The sequence below is a fragment of the Neohortaea acidophila genome, assembly GCF_010093505.1.
Source record: "Neohortaea acidophila strain CBS 113389 unplaced genomic scaffold BDY17scaffold_8, whole genome shotgun sequence".
In the NCBI taxonomy this organism is placed as follows: domain Eukaryota; kingdom Fungi; phylum Ascomycota; class Dothideomycetes; order Mycosphaerellales; family Teratosphaeriaceae; genus Neohortaea; species Neohortaea acidophila.
In genome coordinates, this window is record NW_022985517.1 from 1,179,277 (window position 1) to 1,204,917 (window position 25,641).

The following is a 25,641-nucleotide window of genomic DNA, read 5'->3' on the forward strand; positions in this document are numbered from 1 at the left end:
AAGAAACCCCTTCCAAATGTGGAACGCCGCCAGCTCACAGAGCACCCCGAATCTTGGCATACAGCTCCGTATCGAGGAAGTTGTAATGCGGGTCGGAGATGCAAAAGGGCGCCGCGAGCAGCGTTTCGGCAGTCGGGCGTTCGCCGGGATCACTGTTGTCCACAATTAGCCACTGCGTCTCGACATCCGGCGCAAGAAGAAGTGAACACTCACATTGTAAAACAATCGTACATGAAGCCCAACGCCGCCGGCCCGACGACAGAACTGACGTCGTCGGGGATAGGCGGCGCCTGGTTCAAGCTGCCAAGTTTGTAGATGGCGCCGATGGCTTCTTCCTTGCTCCACGGTCGCCGGCCGGCGAACATCTCCAGCACTACGCAGCCCAGCGACCAAATGTCCACCTTGGCACTGTACCCTTTGTTCATCGCGGCCGCGGGATCGCCGGGATCGATGCCGCTGCTATCATTCAGGACCCCGCCCGGCTGCGACTGCGCCCGAATGACCTCGGGCGCCATCCAGAAGACGGAGCCCTGCATACTGTTAGTAATGTCGTTGTTGTACGGGTTGGCGCTGCGCTTCGAGATGCCGAAATCGGAGATTTTGCACGTCCCGTCGAGGTCGAGGAGGATGTTGTCGGCTTTCAGGTCGCGGTGCAGGATGCCCTCGCTGTGCAGGTAGGAGAGGCCGTTGAGCGTTTGGTGCGTGAGGGAGGAGACGACGGATTCCTCGAACTTGCCGTGCTTGCGGATGCACGAGCCCACGCTGCCGCCCGAGATGTACTCGAGGAAGATGGAGATGCTGTACTCCTTGCGCTCGCAGCCGAGGTATTGCACGATGTTGACGTGGTCTAGATCCTTCATCGTGTCGATTTCGATGTCGAGGGCTTTGACCATCTCGCGGATCTTGGCGGGGTCGGTGTTGGATGCGGTGGGGTTGACTTCGACTTGCTTGACGGCCAGCAGTTCGCCGGTGGTGGTGTTCATGCCGAGGTAGACACGGCCAAAGGTGCCCTTGCCAATCAGTTGACCGCGCATCCATTTGAACGTAGGCTGGCGCTCGGGATGTCGGTGATGCATGTTGCCCCGCGGTATCGTATCCTGCGGAATAGTCTCGAGATTGTGAATCAAGCGACTGCCACGCTGCGGCTTCACCTGCTCAATCCTCGCGCCAAACATCTTCGTGCTCTTCCTCCGCCCAATGCCGCCCTCGTTCTGCAGCATGGCAATCCGCGGCGTAGTCATTGGAGTTCCGCTCGCTCGACTGGATGCAAACGAGGAAGTCGAGGGGATATGCTGCGGCGGGCCGGTCGGGATGTTGTAGTTTTTCTTCACGACATCACGGATGCTCTTCGTCCTGCCGAGTCCCACGGCTTTGCGCATGCTCTGTTGAGCGACACTTGGTTTGCGGGAAGCTGCATCGCTTTCGTCGGCGCTCGAGGGTGGTGTCATGCTCCTGCCACTTCCCTTTGGATCCTGAGACGATGAATTGGGCCCGAGTGTGCTGGGCTGTATGGAAACAGGACTGGCCTCTGGGTGCTCGGCTCCCTCCTCCACGACCGGCTGATCGAGATCAACATGAGGGAAGAAGTCGTCTAGATGCTCCACAATGCCCTCAGCCGGAGGACGATTAGCCCACATGTCACTGGCAAACGTCTGCGAGCCACGACGAAGCGGTTCATCCGGGGAGTCCGTGGAGTACGAAGCCGAAGACGGGACTGCTCGATCGGTAGTATCGTCACTGCCTCGCTTCTCGGACATCTGCGCCGCCTCAAACTTGATATTTGCCTTGGAAGTCTTGAGCTTCAACTCGGGCTTATTCGGCGAATGAGTTGGGGACTCGCTGCCGATCCCCAGCACCTGTTGGGCTTTTGCCATGGAGCCCGATCGGGCGGCAGCAGCCTTTTGCTGTTGGTGTTTGAGAAGCGGGACAGCAAAGAGTCCATCGTCGGAGTCTTCACTATCTTCCTCCTGCACAACCGCCGGGCTGCGCTGGAAGTCTACCTGCTTCGCGGGCAGTTCAAAGCTCGGCCCCCGACGAGTGCTGTGTCGATTCAAGCGATTCACCATTGGCTGCGTCGTGGCCGGACTCAAGTCGGGCGTGGGCACGGGCTGTGTCGACCTGACCTTGTTCATAGAGGGGTTGGTAGGGATGTCAAGTTTGAGCGTCGGTTGCTGGCTTGCTCGCAGCGTATCTTCATCTTCATCCCGATCTTCGTTGTCGGCGTTGTCCGCATAGTGAGGAATCTTGAAGATTTGGCCACCTTTGGAGGCCGTAAAGGGGCTACGAGGCGACGCGCGATTCTGGGAATCGATGCGGCTCAGGTTGAGATCCACCGCGCTCGGACGATGAGCCGGTTGCTGCCTCTCATCAGATGGCGCGGCTGCGCTCGAGGGTGTACCAATGGCTCGTGCGGCCATTCCGGCACCGACCAAGGCCCCCGCGATACCCGACGGCTTCCTACCACCCTCTTCCGCAATGTAGCCATTCGAAATCCTCTTCCACGGCTCGTCCTTGCGATTCGGCCAGCTCGTCCGGAGAGCGTTAGCAGCGGCACTGTTCTTCTTCACACTATCCGCCTTCCTGACAGTATTGGTCGGCTCAGGAACCGGAGGCGGCCTACGCATCGGGACCAAGTTGTCGGTCTTGCGCTCCGTATCCGCACCACCGTCTAGCAATACTGGGCGTGGACTGGTCGCCAAGGGACTGGGGGATCGCAGTTCGTCAAAGTCATGCACGCCTTTGCCATCTGCGAGTCTTGTCTTGCGCGCTTCAAGGAATGCACTTTGCTTTCGCTCCGTATCCCGTCGGTGTTCCTCCGCTTTCGCCTCCAGCAAAGCGCGGCGTTCCTGCTCGGGCATGTCTCTGCTTCCATCGACAGTCGCGGGGGGCTGGTTGCTCGATGAATCGGTTGCGTTGGGGAGATGTGGCGGCGGCGATTGCGTAAAGTGCAAGCCTAGACCTGCACTTTGCGGTGCGGCATTTGGCGCGTTCGGTGCCCTCACAAAAAGCTTTAGGCTCCCCAGACCATCCGCTGCGCTTCGCTTCGCATTCAGTAATGCTTGGTCGTTCAGAGGCTCCTCGTGCTCCGTCTGTCCGGGACTTGTCATGTGCATGGAAACGTCGGGACCCTCGCTCAAGCCGAGATTGAAGCAGATGACCCTCCGCAGATGCTCAGCGCTCTCGACAAGCGTGATGTCCACCAATCTGTAATTCCAGCCGTCCGGGGTGACGAAGACAAACTTGCGATCATCATCCTGAGGCACTTGTCGGGCACTGTTTAGGGCTCCGTGCGAATTGACAGCATCGACATTCTGCCCATTGGCTTGCTTGCCGAAGAAACCGGCATCACTGGGTCGCGTGGCGTATGGAGAAGCGGGACTGTGCTCGTCTTCGGGAGAAGGATGAGCATCGTCCCTCTTCGCCGTCCGCCGGAACTTGTCGAGGAAGCCTCGTTTGTGGTCCTTGGCACTAACGGGGTTGTCTTGACTATTCCGCTTCTCCAACATCGGCCGCCCGCCTTCCGTCGCATGTCGGCGCCTATCATCCGCAGGCTTCGGAAATGGTGCATCGCCGTCAGCCTTGTGTGGATCACTTGTCCGGCCCTGTGCAGTGGCCGGGGAGATGGAGGTTTTGGCAATGTTTGTCTCGCTGCTGACGCCTCGACTATGACTGAAATAGCGGTAACCCGCGCCAGCGCCGGCCGGCTTGACATTGGCCAGGCCTGGGCTTTGCGCAGGTGAGTTTGACATTGTCCGCGTAGCTGCTGTGCCTATTTCGCCGCTCGCACTGGGAGAGTGGCGCTTGGGAATGTCGCCGACGGAGCTCCAAGCATCTTTGCCCAAGTGACTCCGGATACTGGCGACGTCGTTTCGCATGCTTTCGCTGACTGCGCTGTCGTAGGTATGTGCACGAGGATGAGAAGTATTTGCCGGCCTGGGCGGGAGAGGAGGCATGGATTGGCCGGGGGATTCCTCGCCGGTGCCTCCAGCAGTACTTGGCGTCGATCCGAATTGACCCCCGTGCCCTCGATTTTGCAGATCGGGTGAATTTTCCAGGTTGCCCTCCGTGCCCCCACTGCCCGAGAACAAAGTAGATTCACGGCGCCGATCAGTTCGCGTTGTCGGCACGGCGGTCGAGCTGGCCGGGGCACTCCCCCCACCCGTACTAATGACATCCCTCACCAATCTCCGCAATCTCCGGCCTTCTTCTCGCTCGCGGTTCTGGTCGTAGACTCCACCATTCACCGTGTACTCTCTCGACACCTGCGGGATGGCGGTCTGAGGCATGAATCCAATATTCCGCTGCCCTCCACTTCGGCCGATGTCGAGGAACTGCGCGCCGTGAACATTCAGATGGCGAAAAGCGGCTTGCCACTCTTTGCTGAACGAGTTCGCCTGAAGCCATTGTTGCACCCGGTCGATTGTCCAGTGCTGGTCTTGCGGACTGCCTGGCGAGTCTGACGCGTGCTCGCGCGGACCCACGCGCTCACTGCCGTGGCTCGATATGGGTGGTATCGCAGGCTGCCTCATCTGATCTTGCGCAGGCGAGGATTGGTATTCTTCTCTTTCTTTGGCGGGAGGCAGCATGACTGTCTTCTGGCGCGACGTCGGCGTGGGGGGAGGGAAGGTGGTCTGTGGTGGGAGTGTCTGATGCTGCATCTGGAGATGCGCTTGATGCTGGGAAGGGTGAAGATGGGATGCGGGGCCGGAGAAGGTATTGTTGTTGCTGAGCCACTTATTGTGTTCCGCGTAAGCATCGTAGTTGTAATTTGTAGGACGATTTGGCTGCGAGCGCTGCGGATCCAAGGGTGGGTTTCCCACGCCTGGACCCCAGCTGAGACCATCTGGGATGTAGGTGGCGGAGGTAAGAGGTTGGTTTTCGGGAGGCAAGGGTGGGTATTGCATGTACTCTGCGTATGCCGTGGGGGCGTATGCGCGCGGTTCTCGTGGAGGAGGGTAGGTCTGCTGTTGTTGCGGCTGGCGAGGGTACAGGCCGCCCATGTGCCCAGGCGGAATTGGAGGAGGGGGCATGTAGGAGCCATGCGGCGGCGAAGCATGAGGCATTGGTCGAGGCGGCGGAGGGGGGAGCTGCATTCCTGCACTCGGCGGCGCAGATGGAGGGGGAGGAGGAGGGATGTAGGAGCCGCTGCCAGAAGGGTGGCGCTGCCCTGGTTGCCCCCATGGACTCTGCATGGCTGCGGGGTGTGGTGTCTTCTCTTATGGCGAAGGCTCAGCGCGGGAGGAGTGCGGAGGAAGGGTTGGGAGAGTATGCCAGATGATCCCCCGCCCATGCGCGCATGCTATGTCGAGCTTGCGCAGAGCTTCTCATCCTCCTCGTAGGCAGCATGCGTGATGTCGCAGGTCCGGGGCGTGCGATGATGCGATGAAGTGTAGTTGGCGCGGGAGAAGTCTGCAGGAATCGGGGGGAGTAGAGTCGCGGCGACGAGCAGGCTTTTCGACACGCAGCGACCAGGTGTGTGTGGTGTCAACAGTGTCGAGCCAAGACCGCAGAAGACCAGGAACGTCGTACTCCAAACACTCGTCAACACACCACGAGCCGCCGTACGTCGACCATCCCGCGCCGTCCATCAAGCGAATGCCGTCAAGTGGGTTCCAAAGGCGCTAGTGAACTCTATTTGGTGGGAATACGAGGTCGAGCTAGAGAATGTGAAACTCTAATTCGACGACCGCGTCGACACCCAACCAGCCCTCTCATATCATGGACGAATGGTAGGCAAATTCAAAGGCTGCACGCGCAACAATTGATTTGACAAATTACATGACGAAAAGGGAATTCATAGGCCAGACTCCACTCCGAAAACCACTCCACCCTCAACCCGAGCCTCCCGAGACCGTGTCACACTTGTTCGTCTGCGTATTGCAGCTCACCACCAGCCCAGGCGTGATATCTGCAGTCTGGAATGAATACGTATACCCCACTTCCGTGCCTGCAGAGTTGACTGTTCATCAAATTAGCCTGACATCCCATCGGCAAGACGGGTGAGTACTCACCACCCTGCATCCCAACTGCTGCATATATCCCGCTATCACTCGCCCCGCCCGTCTGATAGTACGTGTAGAGGAATACTCCCGGCGTCGTGATGTTGTACGACACCGTGAAATGGAACGTCTCGCTCGCATTCACCGTGCCTTGAGTAGTGCCTCGATTCAAATAATACTCATACGTCACGCTGTCGCCCGACGCCGGAATCTCGTAAAAGATGCCATCCTGTGGCGTCGAGTTGCCGCGCAGGTACATGTCGTCGAAGAAAGGCGCGACGGTGTTGTTGGGGATGTTGTTGGCGGGGAACTTCTGCACCGAGTACTGCGAGCTGCCGGAGAGGATGGAGATGTAGCCGTTGGTGCTGGCGTAGGTCGTCATGCTCGACTTTGAGTAGATTTGCATGGCAAAGGGGAGGGTGATGGGGCAGTAGTTGTCGTCTTCGTCGGAGCCGGCGGGATCGTCGAAGGAGCAGGGCGTTGGCGAGGCGAGGACGAGGTAGCCTGTGCGGGTAGAGGAGGAAGAAGTGCTTGTCGTGGAGGCAGAAGACGAAGACGTTGGTGCGGATGTCACACTGCTGGAGCTGCTGGAGATAGAGCTTGACGTGGCAGTAGTACTCGTTGACGTGGAAGTTGACGATGCCGGAGTGTAAGTGGCTGGCGTAGCTTTGATGTACGATGCAAGCACTGCTGCATCAACACCAGTATCGTTGGTCTGGTCCGTGAATCCGAAGTGGAAGTAGCAAGGGCCGTCCGTGTACGACACCGCAACGCAGGGACCGTCTGATCCGGCACTCTGTTCATGGCAGGCATCGATACATGCGCCAAGGGTTGCAAAGCTGCTGTCGTTGAATGCTCCAGGTTCGAAATTGGTGTTGCAGAGAACCTCGTACAGGTTTCCCGCAGTGTCTGTGAAGCCAGTTCCGTTCGCTGCGGGACACATTGGATCAAAGGTGGAGGGCGTTCCGGATGCTGTTGTCGAGGAGGTGGTAGATGAGGTGGTGGACGTTGATGTTGAGGTGGGCGATGCAGTCGACGATGAAGAAGTCGACGTCGTGGTTGACGATGAGGAATGAGAGCTCGTGCTTGATACTGAGCTGCTGGCAGAGCTTGAGGAAGACGTCGTCGAGCTTGTGGTAGATGTCGTAGAAATGGGCGTCGACATTGTCATGCTTGAACTGCTGCTTGGGGTGGAAACCGGCTTAATAACCCCAGAGCTCACCGTAGAAGTCACAGTACTTCCCATCGTCGACATCGGCGTGGTCGTAGTCGTGGGCGGATTCGTCTTCTGAGCCAGATCCTGCGGAGGAACAGCGGCAGCGATGGCGCCCGGCGCCTTCTTCTGGCTCGTCACCGTGCTGAGAAGAGTACACTCATCACTCGTGTGGTTGTAATTGAATGCAACGCAGGCTTTGTACCTATCGCAGAGCGTTTGACAGTCGCCGAGAGTGTACTCAATGGCACGCTTCTGGGGTGGCAGGCCGACGATGCCGGTGGTGTTGATGGTGGTGCCGCTGTATTCTACGCCGCAAGTCGTGTTGTACGTGTTGCCTCCGGCGCTTGAGCAGGTAGTCGAGGTGGTGTTTGGTGAGGTGGAATTCGAACCGCAGAGGGCAGCTGATGATGTAGGGCAGGGAGGTGCTGCTGGAGAGGTGGTGGTAGACGTAGCGGTAGATGTAGCGGTGGAATTGGCCGGCAGAGTGTTATTGACAGTAATGGGATTATTTGGGCCGATTGGTCCGTTGGGAGAGGTGAAAGTCGACGTTGGCATTGATGAGGTGTTGTAGAATTTCGAAACACGAATCGCAGCAACGAATCCAGGAACGTCACGCGTGATGTGGGGGTTGGTACTGTTTTGGAATGAACAGATGCCCGCACCGACACCATCGGCGCCTCCGGCGTAGGAGAAAGCAGTGCAGTGTGGCTGAGCATCGCAAAGAGCGAAACATTGGTCGAAGGAGTTGGGAACGGCAATGGAGTTGTAGGCCATGGACGTAATCTCCGCGTTGCAGCTGATGTTGTATTGGACGCCGTTATTATCTGTCAAGACCTGTCCGTTGTCGGTAGGACAAGTGAAAGTCGGAGGAGAGGTGTTGGTGACCTGCATACTGCTTGCTGTCGTGGTCATCGTTACGCTCGTGCTCGTGCTTGTGGAGTTGCTGAAGCACGTCCCGAACTCTGGGTCGCAGCCAACACGCTCGGAGCAGTAGTTGTCGCCAGTACCGCAGAAGCCGTACTTTGAACAGCAAGGCCCAAAGTTACCGCCAGTGCAAGTGTAGCCAGTCACCCCTCCACATTGGCCGTTTGGGGTTACTACCAAGCTTGTGGGGGAGCCTGCAGGGCCTGACACACTGGTCGTGGAACGATTCTGGTACATGCCCGTGGATTTCGAGGAGATTATGGTGGTTCCGTGACCAGTGCCCAGTGGAAGACCAGGAGTGGAGATGGTCGCCGAGGAAGAAGATGTCGAGGATGTAGAGCTGACATCAGTAGTGGTGACAGGTCTTACAACTAGCACCACAGGAGTCCAGTCCTTGAATAACGGGCCGTAGAAATATGCGAGGATCTCCCCCGCTCGAGCACGTCCAGCGGGGAAGATTTCGTAAAAGTGGGCAATGCCATTGGTGAAGTTGTCGTTCTTCCACTCCAAGAGGCCGTCTCGGACATGGAAGGTGGAGTTCTCGGACTGAAGATGGCCTTTGATGGCGAAAGAGTTGTGACGAACGCCCACGGGCTCAGAGATGTAGCCGCCGTGGACGGTGGTCAACATTCCGTTTTGGATGATGTAGTGACCCGCCGTCTCCGTCGAGCGAGTGGTGAAGCCGTTGGCACGGACGTACATGGGGATGTTCGCATTCCTCTTGCGCGTGTTGCCGGAAGATGTCTGGACCTCGAGCAAGAAGGGAGTGCCATGGTTGTGACCGTGATCGGGTGCGGGCGATGGAGTTACTGTGATGGTGTGATGGACGGTCTTGGTGTGTTGAGGCCTTGATTTGGAGGTGTAAATGGCGGAGCACGTGCTTGGGTATGCGAAGACGGTCACGATATCAGCGAGCGCAATGTCGAATGTTGCCAGACCGGCCAGCAAAGTGGCGACGCCGTTGCGCCAGTTGACCATCTTGTCGATCTCGCCTGAGACCGTTGGAAACGAGAGTGCTGTTTTCTGCCTCTGTGAAGCGGAGGAGATATTGAAGGAAAAGGATCAAATGAACGACGGTAGTTGGACAAAGATGGGTGCGATGAAGAAAAGGAGAGGTGCATTTGATGCCAGACGAGCCTTCATAAGTGGAGTGCCAACTGGAATGGAATGGAAAACAAGCACAGATGTTTTGCAGGGGCCTAATTTGTTATGAAGCGGTGGAATGCAGGGTCAGCCACCCACTGGACATTGTCTGCGAGACGGATCATAATTAAATGACCTCGAGGCTGTCGGTTTCTTCATTGCGAGGTGAAATAGGAAAGCCCAGCGGATGCTGGACTTGCTGGGCGGAGGAGTGTCCGTTGGAGGCAGTAGAGAAGATGGAAGATTGGACGCCGTTGCAACACTGCATGTGATAATTTTCCGTAGGAGCGATCTTGGAGAATGCAAGACATGATAACACTGATGAGCTGGGCAGATGATGATGGACCAGACGCGGATTGTTTTGAGCACTTGTGGGCGCCTGAGGCTCAAAGCGGCTGCCCGCTTCTGATTGGTCAACTCGCGTTATCGGCCCTTCACAAATCACACTTCATCTTGTTCAGCACGTCGCAGAGAATTGGCGATCCACCAGCGCCTTGTGCTACGACCTCGATCTACCACCTTTCCTCCGCCCATCAGGTGGAACAATTGCAGTTGAACATCACGCCTAAACCTTTCCAGCAGGTCCGACGATATAGAGTGATGGATCTAGCAGACGCCATAGTCTATCTCGTTGGCCACGGCATGCGTGCTGAGCTGCGTGAGGTTCTCCCCGACCCCCCGTTTTGCCTCCTTCAACAACAAGCCCAGGCAGTCCTTGGAGTGCTCGTAAGATATCGACTGAAAGTCCAGGCGCTGCCCGTATTCGAGCGCGTGGTGCACTCGCAACAGTATCCACATGCAATGGGTGAGATACTGGTCGTAGGTTGCCAGGTAGAGCGAGCCAGGCGCAAGGTAGGCGAGCGATTCGTAATGCCCGAGTTCGACCAAACCATTTGTGCTCTTCTCCCAATATCGCCACGTCTCATTGCCGGCAGCGTCCAGGAACTCTTCGTTGCCGTGCTGCGAACATTCTGGACGCAGCCAGGTGAGCGTCAAGGCGTCAAACCTGCAGCCGTGAGCGTGTGCTTCCTCGAACGTCTTTCCACAGCTGACGGGTTGAGATTGCACGCCTCTATCCGATAGCAGCGATGCGATGCCGAACGTCGCCGCGCTCGACAAAATAGCTATGAGGATTGCTGAGACGATCTCTCTCCTCCATGATGAACACCAGTGCCCTTGCCGCGTTTTCGACGTGTCGTCGATGCTGGTGTATTTGTAGTCCATCGTCTCGAATACAAGAACCCCGGAGCGTTGCTAGATGTTTCTGTCAATGCAGAAGATCTATGGGGTGAGGAGCCTGTGGATGACTGTCGGAAAGAGCTTCTGACGTAGGTGGGATTGACATTCCGCGATTGCGAAGCACAAGGCTTTGAGGTGGTAGTTGAATGACGTGATTAATGCTTATTGGTGGCGTGGCAAAGAGGCGAGCTGCCCTGCATATTTCCTAGTTAGGCAGTAAGCTGACGCTAAGTCGCGCAGCCTTCTCCACATCTTAATGATCCTACATATGCATGCACGAGGTCAGCAATCGCCACAACATGCATGCGGCCTACTTCGACTATCAAACGATCGATCGGAGGTATAGGGTTCCCCACTTCCCGAGGTCCACGTCTTTGGAGCAGATGATACTACACGATGTTGACTCCATGTCTGCTCACAGATGAATCCTCAACAGCTGTGTTTGACCATGGAGAAGCTTCGATCATACATCAATCCGGACTCACGATTGAGACCAGAGTACGCCAAGCTCACTCAATCCGCTGCCGATGAGCATGATGGCTATTGCCCTCACTGCGGCCATGTACAGAACGAAGCACCACAAGCGCTTCCGTCAAGCATCGCACGGTCGTGGCTGGCTCTTTGGACAATCGCTACCCTCCTCTTCGGCGTCTTGATAGTCTTCATCCTGCTGCTGGCGAAGCAGTATACCTTTCATTGCTCACTGGTGACCGAGTCTTCTTGTCCCAATTCTCCCAGCCTTCTGTCCGATCAAGCCTTCTCCGAAAGTGCGTTCAAGTCCGGCAGAGGAGATCGGGACATGACTGACACGTTCGCAGTTCCCCTCCGCCGAGTCGTCTGGAAGGTGGAGCAAGGGTTCGTGGATTCAGATCCCTTCGACGGTGCGCACTGGGGAAATTTCGGTGACGAGATGAATGAAACTGCGTGGACGCCGTGGGACGATATCTATGACGGTGAGCGACTGCACATTTTTGACTCCCGTAGTGAAGTCTCCAATGCTGATGCTACGCTCCGGACAGGCTCGTGGGTCCAGATCGAGCCCGACGAAATGCTGGGCATTCCCCCGGGCGTGCCAATCCAAGAGTTCTCCGTGGAAGCTGGAAGAGCGTGGAACACGCCCAAGCACGGCTACTCTCCCAGCATCAATCACCAAATCCACTGCCTGGTGAGTAGTTCGTTCACAAAGTGCCGTGGCGCAGAGGCTGACGTTCTATCAAAGGGATGGATCAAGCACTATCTCATGCCCAGCGGAAGCAGCGAAATAGACTACGAGCACGCAGGGCATTGCGTCGAGTACATTCGTCATGTACGTTGATCTCCAAACTCGCTCTACCGCTTGATGCACTGACTCGTAGTAAGGCCATCATGTGTGCGGGCGACCTGACTCTCGAGGCGCCCGAGAATCCCTCGAGAACGCATCTCGAATCTTTTGCGTACGACGAGACCGTACATCTGTGTCGAGACTGGACGGCCTTGTCAAGTGCTCTTCGACGGACGTCTCTGGGCTTTGAAGTTGACGAAGGCCGCGGGCTCGTGCCTTTTGATCATTCCGATTGGCAGCCCAAGCGGCCGGTGAATCCATTCGAAGCTGTCTAGATACTTTGTTGAACTCGCATCATTGAACAAACGTATCCATCCCATTCCCATTCAGCGAGGGCAGTGGCTCTCCGAGCCAACACAACGGTACTTCGGCGGCTTGGTGTAACGATTTGCTTCACCGCCATTCCCCCAATTACGCCATGACCGAGGTGAGCAGCTTTGTCCGCCTCAAGCTGTTAGACTCCGATCGTTATCTATGCCGTAGAAATCCGGACAAGCACGGCAATCATCAAGACGTGATAGGCGGGCAACGAATGCTGGAGCTGATGGGGGTGTCAGCACCTTCTCCGCTCGATAGATAACGACGCGGTGAAGCCCAAGGTGGACCATCAGATCAATGACACCATTTCGCATTCGCATGAAACCCGGCGACTGCACTGTGGGGTGGTTTAGCCTTGCTGACGCAGCCTTGCCGACGTGGCGTATGTAGTAGCGTGGAATCCTTCGGGAGAATCCTCCGGGGGATCCTTCGTGTAGATCTTTCGTGGAGATCCTCTGTGGCATTCTCCGTGTGGGTGCAGAGTGGGGAGCCTGCTTTGCAATATGCTTCGTTGGATGTGTGGTTGCATTCCATCCGCGTTTGTTGATCGGGGTCCGGCTTGAGTCCTCGTTGTCTTTTATCCGAGCGGGACTTATTTCGTGAGCCTCAGCAAACAACTCCACCACGACAACATGGCCATCTTCTCGAGCGTCTTCAAGTTTGGCAATCGTGCCTCTCGGACAATGGTTGCATCGCACGACGAGGACGGCAGCCCTGACAGCCAGGTTGGCGAAGCTCTGCTCAAAGGCGAGCACGATTACAGCAGCGGTGAAAGTCCGCCACCGTATCGACGCAAACCCGGGCGTGCCGTTGGTTTTGCAGGCTTCGCTGCTGGCATCGCCGTTGCTACTCTCCTCTTTGGCCTTCTCACCCTGTGTTTCTCCTGGCACATGGCCACGCTCAAAGCCCAAAACTGTCCAACGGAAGTGCGGGAGATGCAACAAACGAGCATCATGGCCACTGGGACATCGAACTTTGCGGAGGATCCCGAAACTTCCGAATCGGATGTCGATGTGGCCATTTTTGCCGGCTGGAAAGACTGTGGCTCCAGCGTGGAAGAAGCCCGAGCAAAAGGCTGCTTCTTCGATGTCATGCTCCATTCCTGGGTCCACGAAGATTGCTTTGACAAGGAGCTCATGGACGACTATCTCACCAAGGTCCCCTATCATTGGTATCGGGACTGGAGGCACAAAGAAGAAATCACAGTGGAGGAGATGAGACTCGGCGAGCATGGCAGTGCTGCGGTGAAGTTGGAGGAACACGGCACGCACTGCGCCTACGTGCTGGAGAAGAATCTGAGGGCCATTATGAATGGAAAGGCTGTCGCTCGTTCGATCTATTCCGTCAAGCATGCGGTGCACTGCATTGGGCTTCTGGTCGACCCCAGTAAGATCCCAGGCATCTACACGGAGGTTGTCGTGGAATACGATCAATGTGGCATTCCGCATTTTGACTAGAGTAGTGGATGAAAGTCGATAGTCGGTGTTGAACGAAGGATGCGGCGTAGGCAGAGTCTCAATCTCAATCAACTTGCGTGATTTTCACAATAGAGACTACCAAACCATCGCCAGTCAAATTGAAGGAGGCGTAGCTAGTCCCTGCATGTAGTCATGCGGATGACGGACAAGAATGCACCGGGCAAACAGCTTATAATCCGAGCGATCGCCCACAAAAAAGCGAGGTTCTCGTCTTTGCGTCCTTTCCACCAGTGTTCGACTGTATGCTGCTAAGATGGATCATCTCCTCAACAGTGATCGCCGAGAGTTCACTACACTTCGAATGGTCGGTTTGACATGTGTAGTGGGCGGCATTCAAATCATCTGGGCAATTCTGATGGGCAGTACATCTGTGAGTTGCGGAAATGGCATTCCAGCGGAACGGCATCTGACACGGTACGCAGCTGTATCTGACATCCCTTGGATTTTCAAACGCTGCCATGGCAATGATTTGGTTGATGGGCCCACTTTCTGGCACCTTCGTCCAGCCATTGATGGGTGTGTGGAGCGATTCAGTGACCTGCCGATGGGGCCGGCGGAAACCATTTGTCCTTGGAGGTACCATCGGACTGCTGGCCGGGCTGATGGTGCTGTCCGAAGCAGAAGAGCTTGCAGGCCTCGTGGGCATTTCAAGCCAAGTCTTTGCCGTTGTCGGAGTGTGCACCATTCTTCTCTTCGTTCAGCCACTCCAGATGGGTGCCCGCGCTCTGATCGCCGAACAGTCGCCACCTAACCTCGTTGCACAAACAAACGCTTGGGCAAGTCGCTGGGTCGGATTCGGATCGGTGTCTGGCTATCTGTTGGGCGCACTCAACCTGGGGGATTCAATGAAGGCCCTGTATGCCATTGCGGCGGCCTTGCTCATCCTCTCGGTGCTGATCACATGTTGGACTATACGAAAAGCTCCTCCCCCTCTGACTCTGGACAAATCCCGACCAATCTCCGCTTCTGGCAAAATCTCTCCGGCGATCCAACAAATCTTCAAAGTCCAGCTGTTTGCCTGGATGGCCTGGTTCCCATTTTTGTACTATGGCTCGACATACGCCACGGAAGGGGATGTCCTTGGCACTAAAGCATCGCCCTTCAGTCGTGGGAGCTTTGGCATGTTCCTCTTTGCACTGGTGGCTCTTTGCTTCAACCTCCTTCTTCCGCAGGTGTTGTCGTGCTTGGACACCACGCGAGGATCTGGAAAGAAGACCCAAAGACGGATGCCGCTTGTCATCTTGTGGATGATTGGACAGCTATCATACTCAAGCACCATGTTATGCGCCTCGATCGTGAATGGAGAGGACCGAATTCTTCTCGTCGCACTCGCGGGACTCAACTGGAGCCTCACACAATGGGCGCCGTTCACACTCATCAACGAACACATGCTTGATGACGGGTTGGACGCCGGGCTTGTGATGAGTCTACACAACGTGGCCATCTCGCTGCCACAGATTCTGTCGGCACTTTTGACCGGCTGCATTTTGTGGATTCTTCGGATTTTGGACGTCGCTGACGAATTGGGGATCTTGCTGAGTCTGACGGCCGTTCCAAGTCTGCTTGCGGCATACCAAGCCAGTTGTATACTTCCTTGATAGCTTGAAATCAATTTACTGAGCACAGAACTCGTTCACCACTGAGGATACTGAGCTGAGGCACCCTCTAAGCCTACCAGATGTTGTGAAAGAAAGGTGTTTCAATTCCATGGACCATCATTTCATTCTGTACGGTGTCGCAAATACGAAGCTACAGAATCCGTAGAAACTCGCCCCCTGTGCGTTACTTCCGACCGCCCCCAACAACACCACTCCGCCTCTCCTTCACTTCGCCCAGAAGGGAATGGGTTCTATGACTTTTGCCACGATGTCAGCTTATGTACTCAGACCAGGAAGGCGCGGTGAGAAAAACATCGCGTTTCTTGTAGGATTGGCTTCACAGTTGAGCGGGTTCGGGCTCACGCTTGTAGGATTGGCTTCCCAATTGAGCCGGCTCGGCCTCGCGCCTGTACGATTGGCTTCCCAATTGAGCGGGTTCGGGCTCACGCTTGTAGGATTGGCTTCCGAGCTGAGCAGGCTCGGGCTCACGCTTGTAAGACTGACTTCCAAGCTGAGCAGGCTCGGGCTCGCGCTTGTACGACTGGCTCCCCAATTGGGCAGGTTCGGGCTCACGCTTGTACGATTGAGAGCCAAGCTGAGCAGGCTCAGGCTCACGCTTGTAAGACTGGCTTCCAAGCTGAGCAGGGTCGGCCTCGCGCCTGTAGGATTGAGAGCCAAGCTGAGCAGGCTCAGGCTCGCGCTTGTAAGACTGGCTTCCAAGCTGAGCGGGTTTGGCGACTGGAGCCGCAACGGCCAGCGCGACGAGCGCGGCGAGAGCTGCAACCGTGAACTTCATGTTGTCAGCGAGAAGTGATGTTGGACTTGAGAAAAGAATTTGCGACGGAGAGAGTACGTGTAACGAAGAGGAAACCGGTCTCGCGGCTCGGGTGCTGAGTATTTATGTCCAAGGCAGACCTTTGTAGCGGGTGGAAGCTTGTCCGAATCTTGTCTATCACTCCATTTGCATGGAAAACGGTGTAGCGATGCAGATCGTTTTCTAAGACGTTATGACCTTGCTGACGGAGCTCCGCCGACGATCTCCCCCAGAGATCCAATCCTTCTTGTGTTCCTTTGCAGGATTCATGGTAGAAAGCTTCGTGGAATTTTCCGTATGACTGCAGGACCCATCGTCGAATCCTTCGTGAGATTTTCCGTATGACTGCAGGGCCCCTCGTAGAATCCTTCGTGAGATTTTCCGTGTGATCTCCGTTCATGGTTCTGTGTGTCATTCAATATCTCACCAGTCTGGAAACGGAAGTTGTTTGAGACTTATCTAGGCAAAGACATTCGCTAACAAAGACGAGATGCGTTTCTTGCATTGCCACTGCCGCCCCCATGTCGCCACGTATCCCCGTAGACGCTATCAGCTTGAACCCAGCAGGCATAGGGTCCCCACAGTCTAGCACAAGCTGCACATTTGGAAGACTGCCCCGCAATAAGCGTGACGAGGTGAGTAGTTGCGATCTACAACATGCTCTCTTGGACGGGGACGGAAAAGTGGGATTGCAGGTCCCATACCTGCATTAGCGATGAGCACGTCAATTCGATGCCCGAAATGCGGCCGGTCGTGCTCGTGCAAGGATTCCGGCAGTGCATGGAGGAGGTGAAGTCGGTCAAGGTGGAGGCGGCAGGATGTGGGGCCGAGCTCTTGGCGCGGCTGAGTTTGCCCTTTCGGGGGTCGATCCGCGACTCAAGCCTTGCGGTGCGCCGATCGACCTGGGACACCAGCATTGCCACCACGCGGTGTTATCCGGCGGATTCGTCAGATTCGTGCACCACAACACGTCACCAGATGTGGACCTGGAACCCTACTGTCAGACGAGCTTGTCGATCAAGCCAAGCACATTCTTCTTAGATTACCTGCCCCCGGAACAAGTACAGAGGACTGCAACAACATTGGAATCTATCGACTTCTCACCCCTTCGCAACCATGGACTACAAGTATACCAGCATCGACGAAGACAGGCGAGCACGCTCGCACTCCTGGTCGTGGAGAGCGGGAGTCATTGGAGCGGTACTCACGGGAGCGGCGCTCATAGCTGCTGTATCAAGCCTGACGACTTTCGTGATCATGACCTCGGCCGGGGTTCAACGGCCTCAACAATTCTCTTGCGGAGAAACACTCGACGAAGTTCCTTCAACTCCACGGTTCTCTTGCGGAGAAACGTTTGACGAGGCTCATCAACGGGGCTGCACATTTGATGCCCTCACTCTCACCTGGTTGCCTCCCCAATGCTCGACATACGGTGCAAAAGAGTTTTTGGAGATTTCAAAGAGTTCCGGGAATGGCACATGGCAGTATTGGGAGGAGAAAGGCGGCTCAAATGAGCTTGGGGGCTTCGAAGCATTGTCGTACCTTCCGACTGGATCCTCCTACTGGACGACGCAGGAGGAGCACTTGCACCACTGCATGTGGATGCTGATGCGGGTACATGACGCTGCAACAACGCCCGGCAAACGTTTGGATTCGAGGTCTTCGTCGTACGAGCACACGAAGCATTGCTTGGATATGCTGGTGGAGCAGGCGAGCATTGGTGCGGGAGAGAAGCTCTCACAGGTTATTGTGAACGGACGTTCGTTGGACATCGGATGGACTGCGTGCTAGACCACCGACTGCACAGTTCTTGTGCCATGTAGCAGAATGCAGAACGTGTGGCTTCGCAACAGTGATTCACATTACAATTCCACAGTTTCTACTCACGGTCGGTTCCCCGTACTACTGTCATGCGTCAGGTGTTTCAAGAGGCGTGAGAGTGTCTCAACGAGGGAATCGATCGCTTCAGGACTATTGCTGCGATCCTCGCATCAGATGATGGCATGATTGAGGGGAATCGGGGATGCAGGGATCGTGACATTGCGGCATAGTGGTATTGCACCATTCCGGTATTTCAGGAGTGTTACCCTATTGCAGCGTGGTAGGGTCGGAGAGTTCTAGGAGTGCCCTATTGCAGCATAGTGGGGTTGGGGCACTGCAGGATTGCGGGGCCGCAGCCTTGCCACCCGTTGCCAAATGTCCGCAGATCAGAAGCAGGGTTACTAGCGTCTGAGTGCTGCCACCCGCAGATGTGACGTGCTTGATCGTCGGAGGCTTGATCGTCGGAGGCTTAATTATCGGCGCTTGATTATCGCCGCTTGATCGTCGGAGGCTTGATCGTCGGAGACTCGGCGCTTGATCATCGAAAGCCTGCTCTTGCCGCCTGCCGTCCTGCTCTCGCAACCATGCGAGCCGAGGAGAACCCGAACACGTTAGGTCTTCTTACAAGCATGGTGGGGCGAGTTGGGATCAACCAATCAACGTGGGCCGGGACAGCGCTGCTTGCCTTCCACAGACTCTCCCACCCCCCTCATTCTATGTTTCCTTTCGAACTCCTCCCTCACTGCACTTGAGCACTGTGAAGCCTGCACGATTTTAAGATGAAGTACGACGTCCTTCCTCAAAAAGAGGCCCAGTCTCCTGCCTCCGAGGATTTCGAGCACGACCAGCATCACCCACCTCAGAGACGCGTCTCGGGTCCTATCGTCACGCAAATTGCCCTGAGTGTGGCAACACTGGTCTGTGTTCTCCTCTTCTTTTCAGTGTTCATGTTGCAGGGAAGGCCTCAATGTGCAGCACAAGACAACGGTTGGAATGTAACGAGGCCCTACGGGAGGGAGAATACCAGCCGAATGAGCCTGGATCATGAGCACGACGACTTGTGGAGTGCTTTCGAGCTGATGCCGGCGTTTGGAGCCATGTCCAAGGATAATCCAGACACGTCAGGCATGATCAGCATGTACGTTTTCGGAAGATGGCCGGGACATGCGGACGGATGCTGATGGTACTCTCAGGTTTCACCAGATACAATGCCTCGCTTCCTTGCGATCAGCTCTACAATCGGCGCAAGACGGCAAAGATATAGGAAACAGCGAGAAGGAGGGTCGACATTGGTCACACTGTTTTGACTATCTCTACCAGGTATTGCGGCCCTCTTGCAACTTTGGGGCCACTGTTCGAGAAGCTGACGAGATACCAATCGTACAGACAGTGCGCTGCTACGGAGACGACACGGATGAATGGGAGATCTTCACCCGGCCGCGGTCGAAGCAGAGCTCAGGCATGGACACCATGAGAACATGTCGGGATACTTCGCAGCTTGTCAAGCGGGCCTGTGACGCTCGGAAGTTCTATATTGACGTGGGTTGGATAGATGGGTCTCTACCAAGCATGTGTGAGACGGGAGAGATGCCGTGGTGATGTCTCGACTTTAGATACCGTATGAGAGATTCGTTGCCAGTGTCACGGGAGTGGAACAGCAGACGTTCTCGAGAAGTGGAATAAGAACAGTCAGTGCGCTCTGCACCCCGTCAGCATATGCAATCCACTGGAACTACACAGGGACTGTTAGCTTTTGATCCTCATAGCGGATGGCGAGCTGCCGCCGCCCATACAAAGTGGTGGGACCGAATGAATTTCCACGGGTCAGCCGCGCCCCGGGCCGCAGCCTTGCGCGTAATCAAGGTCCGGGCAGAGCCGCGGCCCGTGGAATTGGCGTGCCATTGCCCCGGGTTTACGTACATCTGGCGGACGTGGAAGCGGGAGCGCTGGCGGGGTTACGGAGTGACGTGGGAGCCAGAGCGCCGGTTCGACGACATGCAAGAGAACACCGCCGCGGTCGTCGGGGCGGGCGGAGGGTGATGAATTGCATGGTGGCGGGCCGAGTTTTGCTGTCCAAAGATTCATTCAATTGGTCTGGGAAGAGGACAGAGCTTCATACTCGTGCTGCATACTTGGGCATGATCAATAAGGCTACGATGCCACCCACCCTTCGATGCAACGGCCCAAACGTTGATAATATCGATGAGTTGAAGACTTGATTTTGAATCAGGTAGCATGCTGCTCCCTGGATAAGCTCTAGATGTGGTGCCTGAGGCCGACATTTCCATATCGGGCTGGAGCCGTCTGATTGGTCAAATGCGTTATCAGCTCGTTTCCGATCAGACTTCATCTTGCGTTCGTTCCCTGGCAAAGGACCGGGTATCAGCCCGCATCATGTGCTCCGCGTCCGATTGGGCTTGAATTCATCGGGCGTGTCGGGAAGATGCCTCCAATCTCGTTCACATGGCCTCTTGCCATTGCGAGCAATTGCAAATACGCATTCCGCCTTCTGTCGACTCCACCCATGCGCACCGCAATCCCGGATGGCAACAGATGTCATCCGGACAGAAAGATGCGCATCAAAGGCTAATAACATGTCGTAGGCAAAGCACAGCCACGGCTTCTCGAAGGTGTGATCGACAATGCCTCTCCGGCACGTGCTTACCGTGATAAACGCAAGGCTTCCTATTGGGGTTTGCTGCTATCTATACTCAGAGATAAGCCAGGCTGCCAGCCTCTCATCGGCAGTTTCCCACGCGCCACGAACGTCAAGCATACTCCTGCATCACTTCTGGAGATTCCCAGCCCGAGTAGGCTGTGTTGAGATTGTCCATGCTCTGGTTTGATTGGACGACATCTGGCATGTCGTGGCGGTGTTTCTTTTCTCCCTTCACGCCCCTATCAGCGCACCCGAGGATGAAAACGATTGTGCTCCTCGTGCTGGCCACTCCACGTCCAAGCGTACACGAGGACATGGCTTTGTCTCCGCAGATTCTCCTGCACATTCGACATCTCCGCGGGTTTCCCCCATGAAGCCCTTTCTGTCGCCTGTTATCTCCGCACACGTCAGCCTATCTCTCAGCCTTTCTTGGGTTCTTGTGCGTTTTCATACTACATCATTGAGATTTTTCCATCGTGAGAGTCTTCCCTTCATCCAACACAAGGTCTCACACCGCTCAAGCCCATTATGTCGGGTATCAGTCTTCTTTGGACGGCGCCAGAGGTGAATCCAATCAACAAGAAGGCACGGTCAATACCGCTCCTCAACCCGATCGGCGTATACGGCCGCGTCTTTTTCTTTTCGTGGTTTGGCTTCTTTGTGGCATTCTGGTCATGGTATGTGATTTGGCCGGCTGGATGACTTCCGTTCTTACACCAGCATCAGGTACGCGTTCCCGCCTCTGCTTCACGATGTGATTGCCAAGGACCTGCACATCTCCACGCATCAGATTTCCATCTCCAACATCATCGCACTGGTTGCGACTCTGTTGGTACGACTAGTTGCCGGGACTGCTTGTGACTACTTTGGACCCAGGTAGGTTGTGTATCCGAAGCCAGCCCACTCGCATCCACTAACATATGCCGGGCAGATGGACCTTTGCTGGATGCCTGCTCCTCGGCGCCATCCCGACTTTCCTCGCTGGAACAGCATACACGGTTCATGAGCTGTATGCTCTGCGCTTCTTCATTGGGATCCTCGGAGGGAGCTTCGTCCCGTGCCAAGTCTGGACGACCGCCTTTTTCGACAAGAACGTCGTCGGTCGAGCAAACTCGCTCACCGCCGGTTTCGGTAACGCTGGTGGAGGCGTGACATACTTTGTCATGCCCGCCGTCTACAAGGCTCTCGTCAATGACGATCTGACTCCGGATGTTGCGTGGAGGGTGGCCTTTGTCGTGCCCGGCATCATCATCATCGCCGTTGCTGCAGGTCTCGTGCTTCTGTGTCCCGATACTCCGACGGGGAAGTGGTCGGAGCGGATCCAAGCAGCTGATTCCAATCTCCGTCAGCACAACGTGCAAGCATCCATCGTGGACGTTCCCGGAAGCGTCACAGCAGAGCGCAAAGCCTCGGAGAGCGAGGAGGGGGAAAAGTCCAAGAGCGAGAGTCTCGCCGACGAAGAGAAGAAGCTCGACAACACCCGCGGCACCTTTGAGGACAACGAGGCGCAAATCGGCGAGCAGGAAATGCTCGACACTGCCCGAGGGGAAATCATCGTCAAGCCGTCGTTCAAAACCACGCTCAAAGTCATGTGTTCGCCGCAATCGGTCGTCCTCGCCCTCTGCTACTTCTGCACCTTTGGCACCGAGCTCAGCGTCAACAGCATACTTGGGACCTACTTTGGCGCCCGATTCCCGTATCTTGGCTTGCAGGGCTCAGGCAACTGGGCGGCGATGTTTGGGCTGCTGAATGCCGTCTTTCGCCCCTTGGGTGGCGTCCTGTCGGACTATGCCTACAAATACACGCAATCGCTGTGGGCGAAGAAGCTCCTCATCCACGGGTACAGCATTCTCGCCGGCGCCTTCCTGGTTGCGCAGGGCGTGACGGACTCGCCCTCGCTCGGGCAGATGATTGGTCTGATTAACGTCGGGCTGGCCTTCTTCATGGAGGGCGCCAATGGGATGAACTACGCCCTTGTGCCGCACGTTCACCCTTATGCGAACGGGGTGGTGTCGGGCTTTGTGGGCGCGAGTGGCAATCTCGGCGGGATTGTGTTTGCGTGCATCTTTTTGAAGGAGGGCAAGGACTACGGGCGGGCGATTTGGATCATTGGCACGATTGTCATGTGTGTGAATTTGGCGGTTTGCTGGATTCGACCGGTGCCGAGGGGTCAAATTGGAGGGAGATGAGGTGTGTTCGAGATGCTAGATGGATGAGTGGCAGGATAGACAAGATGAATAGACGTGATCGCCGGGCAAAAATGTCGTTGTGCAGTGAACAAAGTAGAGGTACTTTTGCATTGTCTTGCTACAAAACTCGACCTCGTCTATGCAGCAATGGTCACCTCAACCTCCACACCAGCCTCAATGTTGATGATGATCTGCTTGACCACCTCCGTCGGCGCATTCAAATCGATCAGGCGCTTGTGAATGCTGCAACAAAATCAGTCTCATACTCTTGCCTCGCCGCCAACAAGACGTCGTAACTCACCTCATCTCAAACGTATCCCAGGTCTTGCTGCCCTCACCACAAGGCGTCTTGCGCGTGGAGATTTTGAGGTTTTTGGTGGGCAGGCGCACGGGGCCCTTGACGCGGAGGTCCTTGGTTTTGGCGCGCTCGATCAGCTCGGCGCACACCTTTTCCAGCGCGGAGACTTTGCGCGAGGTGAGGGTGATGCGGATCTTGTGGATCTTGGGCGCGTCGAGCTGCGACGGCTTCTTTGCGTCTTGGAAGGACATGTTGGTGGTGGTTGAGGGGGGGTTGTGAGGAGTGGTTTTTGAGGGGAGGTAAGGCCAATCACGACTGGAATGGGGGGTCAGTGGTCTGGTGCGAAGATGGCGTGCACGCACGATACATACCTCGGTCAGTTCGACACGGCAAAGTGATGATCGGTGGGGAGCAAAAGGTCGTGATGGAAGCGTCGGCGTTGAATTTTGAGATGGACGTGGTGGGCAAAATCTTGGCAGTTGTCGTGCTGAAAGCTGCGCAGGGATCACGCTTACGCGTGACTGCCATGACTTCACCTCTGAGTGTTTGTGAGTGCAGATGAATCATCACCAAACACGAGGAAGTACTTAACCACGCACGCTTCCCCAACGACAGGAAACATGATACACAGCGAATGAATCAGATACGACTCCCCCGGCAAAACCATGGCCCTTCCCGCCCTTGCTCCAATCCCGCCTGCCAGCATCAGAATCACCATCGCTCCCGAAGAATGGGAGGCGTGTCTGGACAGTTGGCTCACCGCCGTCGATCTATACATTCGACTGCCACTGCCGAAATTAAGCGCAGCAATCACTCATCACAAAGCTGCTTCTCTCGGGTTTCTCCGTTCTTTCTATGGTGAATATGCTCGCACGGAAGAGCAGATTCCGCACAAGCTCAGACATGCGTGCTTCGCCTTCACGCGCCGAATCTGTTTCGAGACTGATATAGCCACTCCTCTAATTGATGCCGACTTCCTTGCCGGTTTCTGCCATGTCCATGCTCGATCCACCGCGTTATCGAGTTTCATGGCCGAATTGTGGAAACAACACGGGAAAGTCGTGGCCGACTCGATGCAAATCAAGAAGGCCGCATTAACAACCGCTCTTGACTCTGGAGCCGCTCAATCCGTGCAGGAAGATCTCGAGCATCTCTCACGCATCATATTGGCATCGCCGGACATTGCCACTCTATTTGTCACTGGCTCCGACTTCCTCGACGCTCTCACATCAGCATACGCCCCCACAACTTCTACAGAAACACGGAAGAGTCTGACCGCAACGGCGTACCTCAGCCTGCAATCGCTTCTGAAGATTGAGCATCCCAACTTGTCCTTACTTACCGATCACCTGTACAGTCTGAAGACGCAGGCGGACTCCCAACCCACCTCTCCATCTCTCCTGGCCGACCTGGTTACGAACACGCCTCTGGTTCCGAAGCTCCGCCGTAGCGCCAATGTATCCGGGGGCGAAAGACTGGTGAAGTTACTCGACACGCTGTCAACTTATCGTCTGGCCAGCATTGCTCGTCCACGGCGCCGAGCTCCAAAGAAGTCACGCATGACTCTGGGTGGAGGCACAATCCCCGGCGATGAAATGCACGTGCACCGCATCAGCCTCATCACCCAAGTCCAGGATCTCTTCCCCGACCTCGGCTCCGGCTTCATCCTCAAACTGCTAGACGAGTACGACGACAGCGTGGAGCAAGCTACCGCCCATCTGCTAGACGATTCCCTCCCCCCACATCTCCAATCCCTCGACCGCTCCGAGCAAGTGCCCGTCTTCGACACAACATCTCAAGCCCAAATCAACCATCTCTCCCCCAACTCCACCCCTCCCCTTCAACCCACAGCACAACCCTACATCCCCGCAAGACGCAACGTCTTCGACAACGACGACTTCGACCGCCTACAAATCTCCGCCACCCGTCTACACAGAGGCAAAAAGCCGGAAGAAGCGGACACTCACCCCCCAACCAACAAAGCCGCCATCCTCGCCGCGCTTGCGGCCTTCGACTCCGACGACGACGAGCGAGACGACACCTACGACGTCGAGGACGTAGGCGGCACAGTCGACAACGCCAACCCCGCTGACGGGGAACCTGCTCCACCCCAGCGCACCGCACAGCAACAGCACGCAATGGACGCCCTGCTCTTCCAAGCGTACAAATCTTCCCCCGAAATCTTCGCGCGCGGCACGGACGTGCGCCGCACACAGCCGAGACAGAGTCTCAAGATGGAAACGGGCATGACGGACGAGGCGATCGAGGGGTGGGCCGTGATGTTGCAGCGGGATGGCAAGCGGCTGCGGAAGCTGGAGATGGAGTTTAGCGGGGGTGGGGACTTTGATGGGCGGCAGAATGAGATTGCCGCGACTGCGTATAGGGATGGGGGGACGGAGACGGAGGATTCGGATGCGGGGCCTGCGGGTGGGAGGGGTAGAGGTGGAGGCAGAGGGGGAGCGAGAGGAGGTCGAGGGCGCGGGAATGTGGCGGGGCCGTCTGGCGATGCGAACACGCTTGCTGCGCAGAGGAGGAAGGAGGCGAATAAGGGGAGCAGAGCGAATCACAATCGAAGGGATCAGAGGGCGCGAAAGATGGCGAGAGGGGGGTTTGCTGGGTAGATG

The 25,641-nt window shown here is 56.1% G+C and overlaps 12 protein-coding genes across 12 annotated transcripts; 7 read left to right on the forward strand and 5 right to left on the reverse strand.

The window, feature by feature from the left end:
- Positions 1-34: 34 nt before the first annotated feature.
- BDY17DRAFT_312223 (uncharacterized protein) lies at positions 35-5,063 on the reverse strand (the record flags this gene model as incomplete). Its single annotated transcript, XM_033735606.1, has 2 exons — positions 35-152; positions 214-5,063. The coding sequence occupies 2 exons, from the start codon at positions 5,061-5,063 to the stop codon at positions 35-37; spliced, it is 4,968 nt and encodes a 1,655-aa protein (XP_033588091.1).
- A 668-nt stretch (positions 5,064-5,731) lies between these two features.
- On the reverse strand, positions 5,732-9,349 carry BDY17DRAFT_189902 (uncharacterized protein). Its single transcript, XM_033729998.1, has one exon. The coding sequence runs from the start codon at positions 9,115-9,117 to the stop codon at positions 5,857-5,859; it is 3,261 nt and encodes a 1,086-aa protein (XP_033588092.1). The 5' UTR covers positions 9,118-9,349; the 3' UTR covers positions 5,732-5,856.
- A 283-nt stretch (positions 9,350-9,632) lies between these two features.
- BDY17DRAFT_301477 (uncharacterized protein) lies at positions 9,633-10,769 on the reverse strand. The gene has a single exon (XM_033734253.1). The coding sequence runs from the start codon at positions 10,504-10,506 to the stop codon at positions 9,889-9,891; it is 618 nt and encodes a 205-aa protein (XP_033588093.1). The 5' UTR covers positions 10,507-10,769; the 3' UTR covers positions 9,633-9,888.
- Positions 10,770-10,827: 58 nt separating this feature from the next.
- BDY17DRAFT_301478 (uncharacterized protein) lies at positions 10,828-12,148 on the forward strand. The gene is made up of 4 exons (XM_033734254.1): positions 10,828-11,474; positions 11,541-11,686; positions 11,741-11,827; positions 11,881-12,148. The coding sequence occupies exons 1-4, from the start codon at positions 10,943-10,945 to the stop codon at positions 12,115-12,117; spliced, it is 1,002 nt and encodes a 333-aa protein (XP_033588094.1). The 5' UTR covers positions 10,828-10,942; the 3' UTR covers positions 12,118-12,148.
- A 517-nt stretch (positions 12,149-12,665) lies between these two features.
- On the forward strand, positions 12,666-13,691 carry BDY17DRAFT_301483 (uncharacterized protein). The gene has a single exon (XM_033734255.1). It carries the CDS (start codon positions 12,793-12,795, stop codon positions 13,615-13,617), a length of 825 nt encoding a protein of 274 aa, XP_033588095.1. The 5' UTR covers positions 12,666-12,792; the 3' UTR covers positions 13,618-13,691.
- A 200-nt stretch (positions 13,692-13,891) lies between these two features.
- Positions 13,892-15,236, forward strand: BDY17DRAFT_312228 (major facilitator superfamily domain-containing protein; the record flags this gene model as incomplete). The annotated part of the gene is made up of 2 exons (XM_033735607.1): positions 13,892-14,008; positions 14,061-15,236. 2 exons carry the CDS (start codon positions 13,892-13,894, stop codon positions 15,234-15,236), a joined length of 1,293 nt encoding a protein of 430 aa, XP_033588096.1.
- Positions 15,237-15,350: 114 nt separating this feature from the next.
- On the reverse strand, positions 15,351-16,310 carry BDY17DRAFT_189917 (uncharacterized protein). The gene is made up of 2 exons (XM_033729999.1): positions 15,600-16,310; positions 15,351-15,493 (listed from the first exon to the last, which is right to left on the reverse strand). The coding sequence occupies exons 1-2, from the start codon at positions 16,030-16,032 to the stop codon at positions 15,462-15,464; spliced, it is 465 nt and encodes a 154-aa protein (XP_033588097.1). The 5' UTR covers positions 16,033-16,310; the 3' UTR covers positions 15,351-15,461.
- An 800-nt stretch (positions 16,311-17,110) lies between these two features.
- Positions 17,111-17,841, forward strand: BDY17DRAFT_355223 (uncharacterized protein; the record flags this gene model as incomplete). Its single annotated transcript, XM_033738260.1, has 1 exon — positions 17,111-17,841. The coding sequence occupies exon 1, from the start codon at positions 17,167-17,169 to the stop codon at positions 17,839-17,841; it is 675 nt and encodes a 224-aa protein (XP_033588098.1). The 5' UTR covers positions 17,111-17,166.
- A 771-nt stretch (positions 17,842-18,612) lies between these two features.
- On the forward strand, positions 18,613-19,532 carry BDY17DRAFT_301488 (uncharacterized protein). Its single transcript, XM_033734256.1, has 3 exons — positions 18,613-19,009; positions 19,065-19,191; positions 19,258-19,532. Exons 1-3 carry the CDS (start codon positions 18,651-18,653, stop codon positions 19,468-19,470), a joined length of 699 nt encoding a protein of 232 aa, XP_033588099.1. The 5' UTR covers positions 18,613-18,650; the 3' UTR covers positions 19,471-19,532.
- Positions 19,533-21,058: 1,526 nt separating this feature from the next.
- BDY17DRAFT_254387 (major facilitator superfamily domain-containing protein) lies at positions 21,059-22,719 on the forward strand (the record flags this gene model as incomplete). The annotated part of the gene is made up of 3 exons (XM_033731429.1): positions 21,059-21,207; positions 21,257-21,406; positions 21,462-22,719. The coding sequence occupies 3 exons, from the start codon at positions 21,059-21,061 to the stop codon at positions 22,717-22,719; spliced, it is 1,557 nt and encodes a 518-aa protein (XP_033588100.1).
- Positions 22,720-22,856: 137 nt separating this feature from the next.
- Positions 22,857-23,268, reverse strand: BDY17DRAFT_318084 (ribosomal protein S10 domain-containing protein; the record flags this gene model as incomplete). Its single annotated transcript, XM_033736160.1, has 2 exons — positions 22,857-22,962; positions 23,021-23,268. The coding sequence occupies 2 exons, from the start codon at positions 23,266-23,268 to the stop codon at positions 22,857-22,859; spliced, it is 354 nt and encodes a 117-aa protein (XP_033588101.1).
- A 414-nt stretch (positions 23,269-23,682) lies between these two features.
- Positions 23,683-25,638, forward strand: BDY17DRAFT_326215 (uncharacterized protein; the record flags this gene model as incomplete). The annotated part of the gene is made up of 1 exon (XM_033737477.1): positions 23,683-25,638. The coding sequence occupies one exon, from the start codon at positions 23,683-23,685 to the stop codon at positions 25,636-25,638; it is 1,956 nt and encodes a 651-aa protein (XP_033588102.1).
- Between the last annotated feature and the right edge of the window lie 3 nt (positions 25,639-25,641).

Coding starts and splice junctions, on each gene's coding strand:
- BDY17DRAFT_301488 (XM_033734256.1), top strand. CDS start 18,651: ATGAAGTACGACGTCCTTCCTCAAAAAGAGGCCCAGTCTCCTGCCTCC. Junction 19,010..19,064: donor ACGTCAGGCATGATCAGCAT/GTACGTTTTCGG, acceptor TGGTACTCTCAG/GTTTCACCAGATACAATGCC. Junction 19,192..19,257: donor GTTTTGACTATCTCTACCAG/GTATTGCGGCCC, acceptor CCAATCGTACAG/ACAGTGCGCTGCTACGGAGA.
- BDY17DRAFT_301478 (XM_033734254.1), top strand. CDS start 10,943: ATGAATCCTCAACAGCTGTGTTTGACCATGGAGAAGCTTCGATCATAC. Junction 11,687..11,740: donor ATCACCAAATCCACTGCCTG/GTGAGTAGTTCG, acceptor GTTCTATCAAAG/GGATGGATCAAGCACTATCT. Junction 11,828..11,880: donor GCGTCGAGTACATTCGTCAT/GTACGTTGATCT, acceptor ACTCGTAGTAAG/GCCATCATGTGTGCGGGCGA.
- BDY17DRAFT_189917 (XM_033729999.1), bottom strand. CDS start 16,032: ATGAAGTTCACGGTTGCAGCTCTCGCCGCGCTCGTCGCGCTGGCCGTT. Junction 15,494..15,599: donor GGGAAGCCAATCCTACAAGC/GTGAGCCCGAAC, acceptor TCGTGGCAAAAG/TCATAGAACCCATTCCCTTC.
- BDY17DRAFT_301477 (XM_033734253.1), bottom strand. CDS start 10,506: ATGGACTACAAATACACCAGCATCGACGACACGTCGAAAACGCGGCAA.
- BDY17DRAFT_189902 (XM_033729998.1), bottom strand. CDS start 9,117: ATGGTCAACTGGCGCAACGGCGTCGCCACTTTGCTGGCCGGTCTGGCA.
- BDY17DRAFT_301483 (XM_033734255.1), top strand. CDS start 12,793: ATGGCCATCTTCTCGAGCGTCTTCAAGTTTGGCAATCGTGCCTCTCGG.